At 46.0% G+C, this 15,954-nt stretch overlaps 1 protein-coding gene across 4 annotated transcripts in view; it reads left to right on the top strand.

Moving 5' to 3' along the window:
- Positions 1-4,209, top strand: part of LOC131592136 (protein FAM219A-like) — a 408,033-nt gene extending 403,824 nt beyond the window's left edge. For 2 of the 4 annotated variants that reach the window (XM_058863437.1, XM_058863435.1), the window contains 3 exons: positions 577-657; positions 1,019-1,073; positions 3,753-4,209. In XM_058863437.1, coding sequence (XP_058719420.1) covers positions 577-657; positions 1,019-1,073; positions 3,753-3,908 — 292 coding nt within the window. In that variant the 3' untranslated portion in view covers positions 3,909-4,209. Of the gene's footprint in view, positions 1-576; positions 658-1,018; positions 1,074-3,749 lie in introns of all 4 variants that reach the window. The other 2 variants (XM_058863436.1, XM_058863434.1) reach the window with 1 other exon arrangement.
- Positions 4,210-15,954: the final 11,745 nt, after the last annotated feature.

Raw genomic sequence — 15,954 nt, 5'->3', positions numbered from 1 at the left:
ATCTTCTATCCAATCACGTATTATTACCCAAAAATCCCTAGAAAAAGAAGATGAAGAAGGAAGAAGGAAGAAGAGACAACACCCTAAATCCTCCATCTTGTCTTTTGTTTTTTAAAAGACCTTAAACCTTAAACTCTTTCTCACCTAGTGACTTAAGAAAACTCTCTAACTTACACACTCCCACTCCCAGTTTTTCTACTTAACTTTAACAGTTGTCTCCATGGTGTTATGCGAAATTCAGTGATTTCTTGGATGTCAGAGACAGGTATCATAGATAAGGGCACACACTCTGTGCCTCTGACTCCAACAGGAAGAGACAACCTAGCCCCACCCCCATCCCCCCCCAGGGTCCTGGCCTAGCTTACATCTCTTGCGATAACCCCCAAACCGTGAAGGGGGGACTACGAGCGGGGACTGTGACAATTTCTGGTACAAATGATTCTGGTATACACCTTATGAGCCCTCCCCAAAACATAAGTGAAACAGAGAAAGACAAATATCATATGGCTTTGCTCTAGACTATGTGTGGCACTGAGCTTTACTGTGTGGTTAACGGACAACATTTAATTATTTCAGGCTCGTCATTCCCAATAAAGGCTATTCGTCATTAGATCAGAGTCCAGATGAAAAGCCACTGGTAGCCCTGGATACAGACAGGTATGCAAAGGGTTAATAAGATTTTATTTATATATATATACACATATATATTACAGTGCAAGCACTGAAGCTAATTCCTGCTGAAACTGCTTTTGTGGAACACTTGCACTTTTCCTTGCTGTGCCCTTCAGCATATGCTTTAACAAGTCTGTGTGTAAACAAGTAGGAAGAGACATGAGTAAAGAATACTTTGTTGGAAAGGTCTCAGGGTTACAGATGAAAGTTGGTCTCCAGACTCCCTTGATATAATTTCTCTGTGGATGAAGTACAGCTTCATGACACAAGAAAGATAGGGCTAACCATGGAATACAGATCTTTTTAACTTGTTTCCTTCTTTGCTACATCTTGTCATTCCCTGCAGTGATGATGACTTTGACATGTCCAGGTATTCCTCCTCAGGATACTCATCAGCTGAGGTGAGTTATATTCTTTTCTGCCATCCTTGCCATGAATGCTAGTAGTTGAACAGCCAGAAACAACTTAGAATGGCCTTGTGTCACCAGAAACAGCTCCACAAGGAATTTACCAGTGGTGTAGACTCTATGAGCCTGGAAGGGGCCATGGCAGAAACTGTGTCATATTTATGTCTTTCCTGGTGATCCAATTGGCTCCATCCCTATACTTCCATGGCACAGACACAGATCTGCCCATTGGCTGTTATCACAAATACCTTTGGATTCACTCAAGCTTTTCCCAGTTCTGCTCAGTTGTGCAGTGTTGGCCCACGTGGTGCAAATGCATCAACTTGTTTGTCACAGCAGATCAGAAACTGTATGCATGCCAAGAACACAAAGCATCTGAGGATGTGCTGCGATTTTTAGTTCTTGTGGGAGTCAGGGTCACCTAGTGCATGTTTATTTGGAGCACCAGAAATTCTAGTGAGGATTTGTAGATATGAACTTCTGCCCTTTCAAAGGGAAAACACAGGGAAGCTCTGGCTTGTTAATCCCTTTGCATTGTTTATGAATATATTCCCAAGGTCTCTTGTGAATTAGTTGTTCAGACTCCAGGTACTGCTTCTGCAGGATCTGATTTTTCATCCAAGGTACTGAACAGCCATTTTGCACAGAAGCCACTGGGAACTCTTCCCTGTCTCACTATATTAGGAATGGCGAGAAGCACGACACAGACTCTCTGGCTGAGTTGTCCAAGAGAGCAAAGTTTATTATCCTTGATCTTCACTTATTGACAGGTTCGAGAAGGTCCGAGAGGTAAAATTCTCATTGGTCATTAAAGCAACACATCACTATCATTGGTTAAGTGGAACACCACCCCTTGACTGTTTCTTACAAGTAAACAACAAGGATCCTAAACAACACCTGCAAAGATTGTTGTCCTTTACCAAGGATTGTCTGGATTCTTTCTTATGCTTTCTCAGGCCAGAGTGAGAAGCTTGTGTGACTTAGTTTCAGACAGGCTCTGTGTTCCTGCTTGCTTTTTGCATTAAGCATCCACAGTTCCCCTCTGTATCCCTTCCCTGGAAAAATACCTCTGAAATGCAGAGAAATGTCCAAGAGCAGGGACCAGATCAGCTGATCTGGGCCATCTCTGGGCCCTGATGAAGTGTTATTCACCCAGATCTGGATAGTTACTACTTGAATTTGAGATTACAAAAAGCCAAGAAGCTTTACCACCTTTCAACTGCTACAGTGCCCCAGACTGAAAGAAGGGACTGCCCAGCTGCCAGTCAATTTATTATCATTATTATTACATTAATTTAAATGAGGACTAATCTTTATGGAAAGATTATTCCAGAATAAAATACTGTATCAGTTTGCTACTCTGGAATATCTCACTCTAGATATTCCTATTCTGGAAGAAGTTTAAAAAGCAGAAGGCAGCTGTCTTGGTTTGAAAGACAGGTGTCTGCTAAGGAAAGCAGGAGACTCTTGGAATGGAAAATGTAACTCACTTCCCTCCGAATTATAATTTTGGAACTAAGGGGCTCTCAGGCAAAGATATGAGAATAAGAAAAACAGTTCTTTACTAGTATGTATAACAAGGCAAACAAACAACAATAACTATGGCAGTTACAACAAACAACCAGAAACCCAGTAGCAGCAGCCTTCCTGGCAGCTGGCTCTTTCCCCTTTGGTGCAGTTCTGGTCACAGCCAGCAGGGGTGTTGGTGGCTCCCAGTGGGGAGGGCAGGTGCAATGATTCCTTCGCGGCTGCAGGGGGCTCTGTGGCGTGAGATCGGGGAGCACGTGGTAATGGTGGCTTGACTGAGATGGGAAGGAATGGAAGGGAGGCTTTGCTTTCACAAACCCCCTGGGGCAGCCGATCCCAGTGCCCCAGCAGGACTCTCGGAAGCAGCAAGCTAGAACGACAGGAATGAACAAAAATCCCAGGGTGGTAGACAAGATAGATTAGAAGCTCCACGGCTGTAGGTGGAACCACAGGGCATCTTGGCAGGCAGGGGGCGTGGGGTTACAGTGTAGTGAAAACTCGGAGCAATGCCGCAGAAACGGCGCAGGCAGGGCAGTGGGAGCCTGGCTCGGAGCAGGGCAGGGAAAGGCAAGGTCGGGATCCTGGGGCTTTTTCCCCTGAGGCACCCAAGCAGATGGTGAAAACTTACGAGCAAAGCTCCACTCACGGTAGAAGAAAGGCAGCAAGAGACTGAACCCTGCAGTGGTAATGAATTCTCCCCACATCAGCTGCAGCCTCTCTCCCCTCCGAATGCTGAGAGCACAAGAGTTAGAGGCTGCACTGAACCCTATTTTCCCAGTCCAAATCTCGTGGTATTTCTGCCATTCACGAGAAACCCCATGTAATGAGAGAGTAGCCAGCTGCACCCCTCCCCTGATCTGTGACACCTTCTTTTGTCTCTCTGAAGTAGAAAGTCATTATTGTCTCCTAGCAACATGTATGGGGGAAAATTCCTTAAGAGGAAAAAAAAAAAAAAAACCCAACAAAAAAACAGCTCATAAAACCCCAACAGCAGCCCTCGCTTGTGGTCAAAACCTGTGACTCTTTCATTGATGGGACAGCTGCTAATGATAAGGAAATATATTCCAGAATAAAAGACTTCTTTCCTCTTCCAGCCATCAGAAGAAAGAAATCTCAAGTGTTTGTCTGTTTGTTTGTCTGTAGCAGATCAACCAAGACTTGAACATCCAGCTCCTAAAGGATGGGTACCGGTTAGATGAGATCCCAGATGATGAGGACCTCGACCTAATCCCCCCTAAATCCGTCAACCCTACCTGCATGTGTTGTCAAGCCACCTCCTCTACCGCCTGTCACATCCAGTAGTGAGGCCAGCAGGCTGTGATCAATGCTTTCCACTATAAATGTAAAACTTAATGGTCATTGCTTCCTCCTATGGTAGGACATACACCTCTTTGTGTTCATGGAGCCAGAAGAAATAAAAAAAATTATGATTGGTTAATAAGTTATTTTAAACTATGGTAAAACAAAAGGCAAGTTGATCAAAGTGCCAGGCACTGCCTGGAAGAACTGACTGGTCTGGAGAGCAAATGCAGAGGGGTCCAGAGATATCTCCTTGGTTTGTTTAGGCACTGGAGATGTTTTGTAAGGTGTCTATTCCAGAATGGGAGGGGTCAGATGGAGCTGCAGTTACTGCTGCCCACTGAAACCAATTCATCTACAAGATCAGGAGTGAGTCTGAGGTGTCAGAGGGTTTTACCTTTGGGAGAAGGTCAGTTTTTAATTGATTCACTAAACCTGATACATTTGCATAACTATAATTATACTGTAACTGGGACACAGAAATAAGACCAGAGCAGGGCACAATTAATTTACTTGCAAAAGGGACAAATAGGTGATGTTTCACTGTGAGTCAGTACTAGTTAGAGCTGTTGTGTCACATATCCAATGCACTGTCCTTAGCTCCACATGAAATTATCACCAAACACATGGATTCAATCTGCAGTCTATCCATGCTCTTCAGGGATTCAGTCTTTGCCCAAGAATACCATACTCCTGAGTTTAGTCCAACCATGTATATTGACTTCAGCCAATACTTCATTCCTGCAAGACACACACGCTTTCAGAAAGCTTCTTCAGGTAAGAAAAAATTAGTCCCACACAAGACAGAACTAAAACTGTTCAGTCAGGTCAGTGCCAGAAAAAACTAGTTGAAGAAAGCACATTTTCACAGAGCTTGGCTGTTAATATTGTCTTGACACTACATCTCTTGGTGCCCATGGGAGAGATTTATTAATGCTGAAGGTGTCTGTGATGGTGTCAGATTGCTGTTGGCACATACTACGTTTGCTCTAACCTCAGACAACTCACATCCCCTCTTGATATCCATTCCTTTCTGCAGCACAGGGGAGAAAGCTGCCTTCCCAAGTTTCTACCGCCACCCTGCATCCATCTGCATGGATGTTGCCAAGTGTGTGGTGGACACCATTGATAGGCTAGTTTTGCAAGCAAGGTGCAAAAAGCATTCTATAGAAGTTTTGCATGTATTTTCAAAGCACTACGAAGAAAAGCAGCACAACTCTGCTTTCTCTTTACCATTTTCTGATATTGCTTACATGTGTTAGACAGCTGAAGAGTGGAGGTTAGTAAAGAGATTAAACAACTTTGGGAGCAGATGTTTGGCAAGGATGTGTTTCCCACACATTTAGCAGCTGACTCTTGCACAACTGACTTCTCAGTCTGCATGATGCCAGAAAGAATGTGTAAAAAGATTTGGTGGCACAACAGCACCATCCACTGCTAATGAAGTCAAGGAACTTAGAAGTGCAACAAGGATTTAAAATACAGATGTCAGCCCCTGTGAGAAACCTGTACCTGGTCAGTCTGGCATTAGTCTTGTGTAAGTAATCCTAAATCACAACCTCTTTAGCTATGCTGAGTTGCTGACCCTTCTGCTACAGGGCTTGTGCAACTATGTAACAGATGTGTGTTTGTCTGATGAGATGTGGTTCAAGGTTTGGAACAATCCCTCCTCACATAGGAAAGCCTTGAAAGGAAGTGACAAGGATGCCATGTTCTAAAGGTGAAAAGCACCTTAAAATGATCACTTTTCCATGCCTTCCCCTTAGGCTCAACCTAGTCAAGTTTGCCCTATGGCACTGCCCATTTATGCAGATAGTTCTTTCAAAACGTGAGAAGTAGAAATAGGGTCATGTGAAGAGCCAGCTCTGAAGGGTGGTAGAGGTCAAAGCCAGGGTATATTTACATTGGCACATGCAGCCTGTGCTTGCTGAACCAAGCAGCAGCCAGGTGACAAAGCCTACTTCATTCTAGGTAATAGTGGCCATATCCTGTGTGAGCTTTAAGGGAGAATGGTAAAGGAAGAGCCCAGGCAAAAGTGCCAGTTTATACCCTCAGATCATTACATGGATGCTAAAAGTAAGAGCATGAAACTGCCATAGGAATATCCCAAAGGAGCCATTCAATGCTCTCTTCCCTCCCATCAGCATTCACTATCCCAGTTGCACTTTTTCTGAGTGTTGTAGAGCAACATGGGCACCAGCAGGATAAGTTGCATATTTCCCTGGTACCTGTGGAGAGCAGCTCTTCCCATTGCTTCCCAGACCCAGTTGCCAGCAGAAACCAGTGGTGACTGAGCTTTTCTCTTTCTGTAAAAAGCTGCTCCAGTAAAAGATGGATTTGCTTCTGGAAGGAACCCATCTCACCAGTTGTGCCTGGACTCTGGAGTCATTCCAAGTAACAAATGGTGACACAGGCAGTAGGATTGCATCAGGGAGTGGAAGGTGCAAAAGAAGTTTCATTAAAATTTGACTGTCTCAAATGTGCCACTGGAAAACAGCAGAGTAGGCATCAGGAAAAGAAAATGCCATGCTGAGAAAAGTGCTATTATCTGCCAAGATATTTGTCCTCCCAGAGCAGCATTCCATAGTTCCCCATCCAGCTGCCCCAGATGAGCTCACTAGTAAGAACTGCTCTCTACCTGGGCTGCATTCTCCCTTCTGCACTGGTCCCAAAAGAGCTGCAACTCCACCTTCTCCATCTGTTACCCACCTTCTTCAAGCTCACATGATCTAGGAGATATGAAGCTTTTTGGGAGATGTAATATAGACCCACTGAGAGAGCTGGAAAACTTGGACAAGCTCTCTTCACAACCGCCCTTCTGGTTTTTATCACCTTCATCTCCATCCCAATCTCACTGATTTCTGGGCTCAGTTTTTTTGCACAGAAAAGTTGGGATAGCAGCTGTGTTTGGCTTGTAGCTGCCTCTGTCCTGAGACAAATATAAGGCAACCATCAAACCAGCAGGACATCCAACATCCATGATGGTGGTTGAGACAGACTGCGGTTCCTCTTCACCCACCTGAAGGCAGTGGGGCTGAGTGTTAGCTAGGCCAATGTAAAACCTTGGTGTGAGCCAGATGCTTTCATCCTCCCAGGCTCAGCACTGTGGGAGATCTGGGACCCAAGCACTGGGTCCCAGGCCTATAAGCCCATGTGGAATGGACTGGAAACCCACAGCAGAGGCACAGTTGGAAAGCCAGTCATCTATGTCCCCACCATGCTGGGGCAGAGTACACTGGTAGGACTGTAGTTGTGCAGAGAAAAATGAAGGATGAAGTGTCTATACAGAAGAAAATTCAGAAAAATTTTATTCTCCCCCTTTTTTACACATTTTTAACCATTTTTACTCCTTACACAAGGGTTTCTGAACATTCAGTTTAATAAAGAAGGAAATGAGACAACATTAAATAGCTTTCTGAAGGGTTCTGAAAGGAAACACCACTTGCATGCAGTTGGTCTGGGCCTAAGATGTGATTTCTAGACTTCATTGTATATCCTGTAGCTGAGTCACCATCTGTTGTGGGAACTGGGATGGGAGAATCAGTGCTGACCATCATGTCAAACAGCCCCAGCTTTCCAAATTGAAGAAGAATCAGACCATGAAGGGGGGGAAGTAGCAACAATAGAAGGATAGCTAGTTGTCACAGGTAAACTTCAGTATTCATGTCCAGTGGCTAGTTCTAAAGTCTCAAACTTTGTTATATTGCATGTCTTCTTTCCACTCCTCTTTTCTCAAAGCAGCTATCATCTTCACCCTCCCTCATGCACTAGTGATGAGCATCAGAGACAGTTGCAGCAAAAGTGACTCTCAGCCCAGTTCTGCACTCCACTCTCCCACCCAGTCTCAAGGTAGCACAGACAGTTGTTAGCTATCACAAGTCTAAATTTTTAGTAACTCTGCTTGAGTTTCTTTCCTCATGTACCATAGCTTCCTCCCCACACACTCTAGCAAGGCAATACAGCAGGGTCCAACCATGTCCCAAGTAGCTTCTTTGCCCCCGGCAGCACCTTACAGACATGAACCTTAGTGTGAATGTACTCTGTCAGTGCTGGTGAGGTCTGGTGCTGTCGATCTTGCATAGGTGACAGCTGATTGAGATCCATTGGGAGAAATCAGAAGGAAGTAGCTACTGTCCCTTTTCCTTTTTGAGAGAGAGTGGGATTTTTTGGTATTATGAATATTGTCCACCTTCCAGTGGCCAAGTTCTGGGCTGCATTAATAACGGGTTAATTGACTGTTCAGACAGGTATGGAACTTCACACCAACCTTAATGGCAAACACCATGTCTCTATCCAGAGCCTGGATACAGGCTGGGTTTTTTCCATGCTGGCAAAGTGCTTTCAGCAGGCTCCAGATAGCCATTTCTAGCAGACAGGGAAATAGTACTTCTCAGAGTTTGGATCAAATCTCCACTTGCATTTCATGTCCTTAGCTTGAATAAAAATCAACCCAAATACTTCCCAGGTTTCCTTTCCCCATATGGTGTCCAGTGCCTCAGGGGAGGCAATGGTGGAAGGCATTTGGGGGTCACCAAAAGCAGTATCCTTTTTGGATGTATTTAATGGAAGTATCTTTCAGAAGGGGAGACCTCACAACCTTTGTGTAAATCTCAGAGCAGGAGACTAATTTCCAGCTGTCCTTGCATATAGTGAAACATAGTTGAAACATCCAAATGCGAAGTACAGTTAAATATAGGGTTTGACCTGAATAGCCCTTTAATTAGGAATATAAAATTGTTGTAGCTTGACTTTAGTTCATGTAAGGAACCTGTTAATCATTTGACATGCAGAGTGTATTAATGCTGCACTTAACTTGGCCATTGGTTTTATTATCTAAGTTTGGGAGATTTTTCACTCTTGAAACATCAATCTGCATCTTGTATAAGGCAGGGGGGATGTTTCTTTCTTTTTTCCTGTTCAGAACATGTAGCACACTGTTGTACTTCTGTTCCCATCCGTGTAGAGTATTGCCTTAAACAGATCAATTGTGTTGTGGTTTGTTTTGGGTTTTCTTTTTTCTACCATTCATTTTATGCATTAATTTATGGGGGGTTTCAAAAACATGAAATATGTATATTTTTTTTTAACATTTCCATTGCAGTATTTATCATTGTTACTGGTTGTGTTTAGTGTAACAGAATTAGTATTAAAAAGCATACATATGAAAACCAGCCTGCCAGACTGTCATTGGAGTGAACTGTGGTGGGAGGGTATGAACCACACCATCTCGTCTGAGATCCCAGCAATCACAGATACTGAAATCAGGGGGTACTAGCCTTCATGCCATGGCAAATACTAGTTGCTTGGGTCCAGTAGAAGCAGCTGGTGTGGAGCTGTGCTGTATGGCACAGTTAAACCTGCCGGGGCCAGCCAGTCCCCAGACAGCATTTGGGAAGGCTTCTCCTCATGGCAGCAGGACTCATCCCCTGCATCTAGGCTATGCCTCTCCTCCCAACAGTGACAGAAGCAGAAGGAGGTGCTGCATATATACAACATCAATGGGTGAAATAACAAAGGAGGTGCTGGATCTATACAACATCAGTGGGTGAAATAACCTTTTCTCCGGCCTTGCAGCCATTTCTGCTCCTTAAAGCTATTGGCATGAGAGCCGAGCACTGATTTTAGAGTCCAACATTAGGAGCTGGAAATGCTAGGGACTGCTAGGAACAGGGGATAGCCACTGGGAGCCACTGGCTCATAGAATCATAGAATCATCAAGGTTGGAAGAGACCTTTAAGATCATTCAGTCCAGCTGTCAACCTAACACTATCACTGTAACCCCTAAACCACATGATCCAGTGCCAGATCCAGATGTCTCTTAAACACCTCCAGGGATGGTGACTCCACCACCTCTCTGGGCAACCTATTCCAATACCTGACCACCGTCACAGTGAAAAAAATGTTCTAATATCTAATCTGAATCTCCCCTGTCTCAGTTTAAGGCCATTTCCTCTTGTCCTCTCATTGTAGGCACAGCAAGACCAGCCCCCACCTCATGAGAGTCTCCTTTCAGGTAGTTGTAGAGAGTGATGAGGTCCCTCCTGAGTGTCCTCGAGACTAAACAACCCCAGATCCCTCAGCCATTCCTCATAAGACATGTTTTCTAGTTCCTTCACAAGTGTTGCCCTTCTCTGGAAACACTTCAGCTCCTCAATGTCCTTTTTAAAGGCACTGAAGGCAGTACTCAAGGTGTGGACTCAACAGTGCTGAGTACAGAGGGATGATCACTTCCTTAGTCCTGCTGGTTCTACTATTCTTGATACAGGCCAAGATGCCATTGGCCTTCTTGGCCATCCAGGCACACTGCTGGCTCATATTGAGCTAGCTGTCAACCAGCACCCCCAAGTCCCTTTCTGCCGAACAGCTTTCAAGCCACTCTTCCCTATGACAACTGATTGCACAGACAGATTGGTGGAGATATTGAGATGTTTATTGCAAAAAGTAAGCTGTTTTTATACACTTCTTCAATACACCATAATTCTTTCCTTATATGGTATTTCTTCACTAAATGAGCTATCACACATTGCCGTGTCAGCAACATATTTTCCTAATGTCCTTATATGGTGGTGATCACATGTAGTTCACTTGTCTGGCAAGGGTCCTCCCTGAAGGGCATCTGCCATGTTGCATTTCTTCCCCCCAAGGTCAGGCAGAGACAAGCTTCACTGTGCTGCCATGGCATTCTGCAGGCACATCCCATGGCGTGTAGCTCAATTCCATCTTACCTCCCCCTACACTTCCCCATGCCTGTATTGCTGCATGCAGTTGTTGTGACCCAAGTGCAGGACCCCACACTTCACCATATTGAACTTCATGCAGCTGTCTCATACTGGAAGCTGACCTAGTGCAGGGTGAATTCCCCCCAACCAAGAGATTCAAACCCTATCCCTCTGCAGTGATGCTCTCCAGATCTGTGCCCCAGCTGGCTCTGAGGTCATGGGAGTGGGAAGGGGGAGGCATCACTGACATCCCTGTGTCCACCCTTCCCACCCAGCTTCCCACTGGCTCCCAGGAGGGGACAAGACTGATGGAGAATGTGAGCCTGGGTCAACAGAGACCAGTAGGGTGTGAAAATCAAAAGCAACTTATTTTCTTCATTTCAACAGCTTATTAATCACATTTGCCTGGATGCCTAGCCCCACCATTCCTCTCAACAGAGCAGGGCTCAGCAACCCTTCAGGGGGATGGGTTGGCATCCACCCAGCCAAAGTAGACATGGGTCTTCACCCATCATCCCCAAAAATGTGACAGTAGAGGGGTTGGGCTTCTGAGAGCCCTCAGAAGGCTGAAGCCTTGAGCAGAGTGGGGCTCTGAGTTGGTACTGTGAAACAAGCCAAGACAGAACAGGGTTTCTTCTTGCCTTCTCAGAGAAAAGCAAACCTGGTTCATGCAAATCCCTCCTTGGCATAACCTGGCTGCCTTTGCAATGAGATAGATTAGGATTGCCCACTCCAATGGCAGAGCCCATCACAGCACTCAGGACAGGAGAGCAAACAAGCCACACAGGGTCACCCAAATCCAGCTTCTTAATTTAAAAGGGCAGATAGAACAGGCAGTAATTCCCCTGGCTACCCCAGCAGGCTGGGTCAGCAGTGCTTGGTTCTGTGCCCTGAGCACTGGCTGCATGGGTGCAGTGCTGTGCTGTGTGCATACAGCTGGGTTGCTGCAAGATTTCCAAGGAAATGTGGGAAAGAGGGGCTGGAAAAGCAACAATTGACAGTTCTGCACCTCTCAAAATAAAATTATCTTGAAACTGTTTCCTACCATTGTTAAGCTAATTGCCTGCAGAAGGTGAGAAAGCCCAGAGCCAGAACAAAGCCAGGAGGGTGCAGCTGTGCCCATGGAGTGATTCAGTCAGCAATTGTTGCACCCTGACCCAGGGGGTGCAATTCTTGAGAATGAAGCCATAGGACTGACAGCCTCCAAATCTCCCTGGTCTCACACTATGACATCACCAGTGGACTAAGCACCACCCTGGGCTGGCAGAACAGCAGTACCAGGGTCCCATTCCCCTTCCTGAGTGGGCTGAGAGCCTCTAGTTCCACGCAGTGCTGTTGATCCAGCGGGGCACCCTGGGACCCTCCAGGACTCTGAATACCCCTATTCTAGTGGGCTGCTGTACCATGTTCCTCTTTGGCCAAAAACACAAGACCTCTATCAGTACTTGCACTGACTCCTACTGCCTGCCATGCTTTGTCAAAAAGACCATCAAAGAGCAGGTTCCACTGCAGCTCTGGAAAGAAAACAAGTTTGTGATGCAGGTAAATGCTATGGGAGGAGGAAACCTTGGAGTTTCTATTCTAACCTGTTTGTGGATGCTCAGTGCTGGGCAAGTGGCACGGGGAGGAGGAAGAAAGAGGGGTCATGCTCCCTGGTTAGCAAAGCATTTGACACCCCATGGTCTATGCTTGCTATCTTCTTGTCCCCTGGAGCTGCACCCTACAGTGGCTTGGGGCTTGCGGGGCAGGCAGTCACTAGTATAAGTTCTCATGTGTCAACCCTGTCCATCAGTAGGTTTCAGAGTGAGCAGGGGACAAGATCTTGCTGTGGAAGGGGAAACTGAAGCAGAGGCAAGGCTCAGCTTGGGGCTGATGCATGACATGATGATGATGGGAAGCAGATTGTCTGGCTCTGAGATATTGAAAAGCCGCTCAGGCTATTCACGAGTCTTCACAGAAGTATAATGAACGCCGTTTATTTCTATCTTTAGCACACCTTTTATAGGGTTTTACAGGGTTCACTGGCTAAGCAAGTTACTATTGGCAAATATACACAGGTTTACATTTTTTTCTCTTATACACAAGGATATTTTTTTGCTTTATTCTCTCTCCTGCAGGAAAGTTTCAAGGACTTTAGCCTTTAATATCACAACTTATTCCAAAGGCTGGTTTGTGCAGACAGGCCTTTATTAATATATCATGCCCACCTTCTGTTAAAATATTATCTACACTAAGAGCTCCAACATACAGTACACAGGCTTGGTTCAGCTCTGACTTGGTGAGGGAAAGAAGGGGTGCTCCATGCCAGGGGGACTCTGTGGGGGCTGGGGGGAGATCTAAGCACTTCAACACCTCTCCCAGACCTGGTCCTGAAGGAATCCCTGCACCATGGCCTCACTGTGGAGGGGTGTCTGTGGTATATCACATGTATGCTGTAAACATGCATTAGTCTCCACATGGGATAGCAAGCATGCAGGCTCTGATGCAAAGCACTCTGCAAACCAGTTCATGTCTTGCAACCTCATTAGCCTGCACATTATAATGAGGGAGCCAGCAGAAAGCATGGAGATGTCACTACTGTGCAGGGACAGAAATGGTTCATGCAACCAGGGAACCCCTCTCCCCTTCAAGACCCCAGCCCTCTTGGGCTTTGTCAGCTGTAGGAGATTAGCTCCATCCTGTAACTCTTTTTGCAACCTCTGCTGGCCCCATACCTGGTGGCCCCAGTGCATCCAGCCCATTTCCCCCTCTGCAAAGAGCCCAGGAGACTACAGACACCCTGGGTACAGGAGGAAAGAAGCCGTCCTCTGTCTCCCAGTTTTGGGTGAATGTGAAGCTTTGGGGGGGGGGGGGGGGGGGGGGAAGCACAGTGCTGCTCCAACCCTCATGACCACCCACTGTAGAGAAGAGGGGTTTGGCACTTGTGGCAGGTCTCTGGCATTAGACCTTGCTCAGTAACCTGACACCATGACAGCTTGATTATAGCTGCCAAATAAATTTGGCCATACCAGAACCCCAAACTCAACCAGCCTAGAAGTAAAACAAGTCCCCAGGTGGGGCAGGGATGAGTTAGATTCAGACCCAAGCAAGGACCTCAGCCAGTCATGTTCAATCCAAAAAGCAGACATATCACTGGTCAAGGAGCTGGGCGATGCTGAAACCTCAACCAATAAGTTTACTAAGCGCGGGACTTTTGAAAGGACTATATAAGTAAGTTCTTAATGATAAAATGAGGCTGTTTGATGAACAAGAGGACTTGAGTCATGGATTCTGTCTCTTACCCATGACCAGCACGTAACATGTGGTGACCCTATCTGAGACCACAGACATTCCCGCAAGCAGAGCGGAGGGGAGACAGGACAGAGCATGTAGACCCTGTCCAAAACAGCAAAAAGCTGGAAAAAGCAGGTGAGAAGAGGCTGACCTACAGTGAAAAAGCTGGAAAAAACAAAGACAAGTAGAGCCCAATCTACAGCGGAAAGCTGGAAATAAGAGGCGTGCAGAAAAAGCTGTCTAAAATTTATAGCAAGGACAGCTGTTTGCGGTAAAAAAACACTAAAACCCATAATTTCTTTGGACTGAGAGGAATGACAGGTTTGTCTTTACAAACAAGCTGTGGGTCTGCTGATAAGATGAAACTATCACTGAGAGATAACAAGAAACAATGGGATGGATTCCATTGAAGGATGAAAGAGACACTGAGGAAACACCACAAATTCCACAAGAGTTAAGAATTAAGAAGGGGATTGTGCACTGAGGGGGGTGGGGTGTCTCAGGTATCAGGTGTTCCGGGAAGCCTGTAACTCTCAAGTGCCTCAGCCTATGAGGAAAGAGAGAAGGGACATACGGCCGGGAATTAGGATAAAAGGAGGCTGCGCCCTCCAAAATTTTGAGAGACCCCCGGGGAATGCCCCATGGCCTCTCCCTTTATTCGAATAAAGTAAAAGGACTCCTCTGTCTCCTTTTTGGACATAAACCTCTGGTGTTTGTGGATTAATTTTCCTGACAATTTGGGGGCTTGTCCGGGATATTTCCACCATCCAGGCGAGTGGGCAGCAAGCAAAGCTGAAGGCATGCCTCACCCAGTTTTGGTGATCAGGTCCCCTTGGTGGCAGCTGGCACTGGGCGATCAATTGGGTTCCAGAGACTGTCCAGGAGACAGACAAGTGGCAGGCCAGGGGGGGTCCGTGAAGAGTCCACAGGGAAGGACCACTGAAAATCTCACCGGTGAGTAAAATGGGGTCTTTGGGGAGCAAACCTGGGAGGGCACCCATGGAGGGTAGCACAGGTAAAACAGGGCACCCATGTAGGGTTGCAAAGGTAAAGCTGGGAAGGGGTCCTGGCAAAAGGGATGACAATCCCATAATACCCCCAGAGAGTCCCTTGGGAAGAATGCTGAGCTCTTGGGACAGATTATGCATTCACCCAGAAGTAACTACGGAGATGATGGTAAAATATTGTTATTTTGTATGTCCAGAGTATAAGTTGCCAAATGGACTTATATGGCCACCTTATGGAACAGATAGAATTCGTTTGTATTGAATTTTGTGGAAGTATTTAGAGGAGAATTGGAAAGGATGGATTGAAAGGGAATGTGGATTGATATGGTTTAAACAAGCAACAGTAGAAATCTGTGTGTTAAGAAAAAAAAAGGAGAAAAAGAAAAACGGGGGGAAAAGGAAAACGGTGAAGATTGGGATGTGTTTCGGCACCTTCCCCTGTCTTGTCCTCCGGTGTTGTCCACTGACCCAGGGCCAGCTGCAGGTCCCCTGTATCCTCACCTTCCAGAACAAAGGGATTAGGGAAATGTTTTTCCTACAACCCCACCTGAGAATAACAATGGTGTAGGAGGAGGGGAGCAGCATATCATATCACCCCCTAGAACCGGAAGGGGAACTCAGTTTAGGGCATCAGAAACCCCCTGGACCAAAGAGACAGGGGTTCACCAAATGCCACTCCACCAAGTTCCTTTGGGAGGTCAAGGGGGAGGATTTAGGTTTGTAATTATAACACTTACTACCCAAGATATAAGAGGATTGAAAAAAGAATTACCCCCATATTTGGATGATCCAATATGGGTGGGGAAAAGATAGAAGAATATTTGGGAAATGTGGATTATACGTGGAAGGATTGGGATTTTCTTTTGGGGATTTTGTTTGGGTCATGAGAGAAACAAATGATTTTGCAGAAAGCTCGGCAGCTGTGGGAGGATGAAAATCCACAAGCAGTGTGGGGGGCTGGACTTAATGCACCTACAGTGGATGATGCCACCCCCCAGGCAGACCCCCAGTGGGATCCAAATAACCAGGCCAGTCTGAGTCGCCTCTGCG

Source organism: Poecile atricapillus, chromosome W (assembly GCF_030490865.1).
Source record: "Poecile atricapillus isolate bPoeAtr1 chromosome W, bPoeAtr1.hap1, whole genome shotgun sequence".
NCBI lineage: Eukaryota > Metazoa > Chordata > Aves > Passeriformes > Paridae > Poecile > Poecile atricapillus.
Note: the sequence above shows the minus strand (reverse complement) of the source record. Positions and strands in the feature narration are given on the sequence as shown.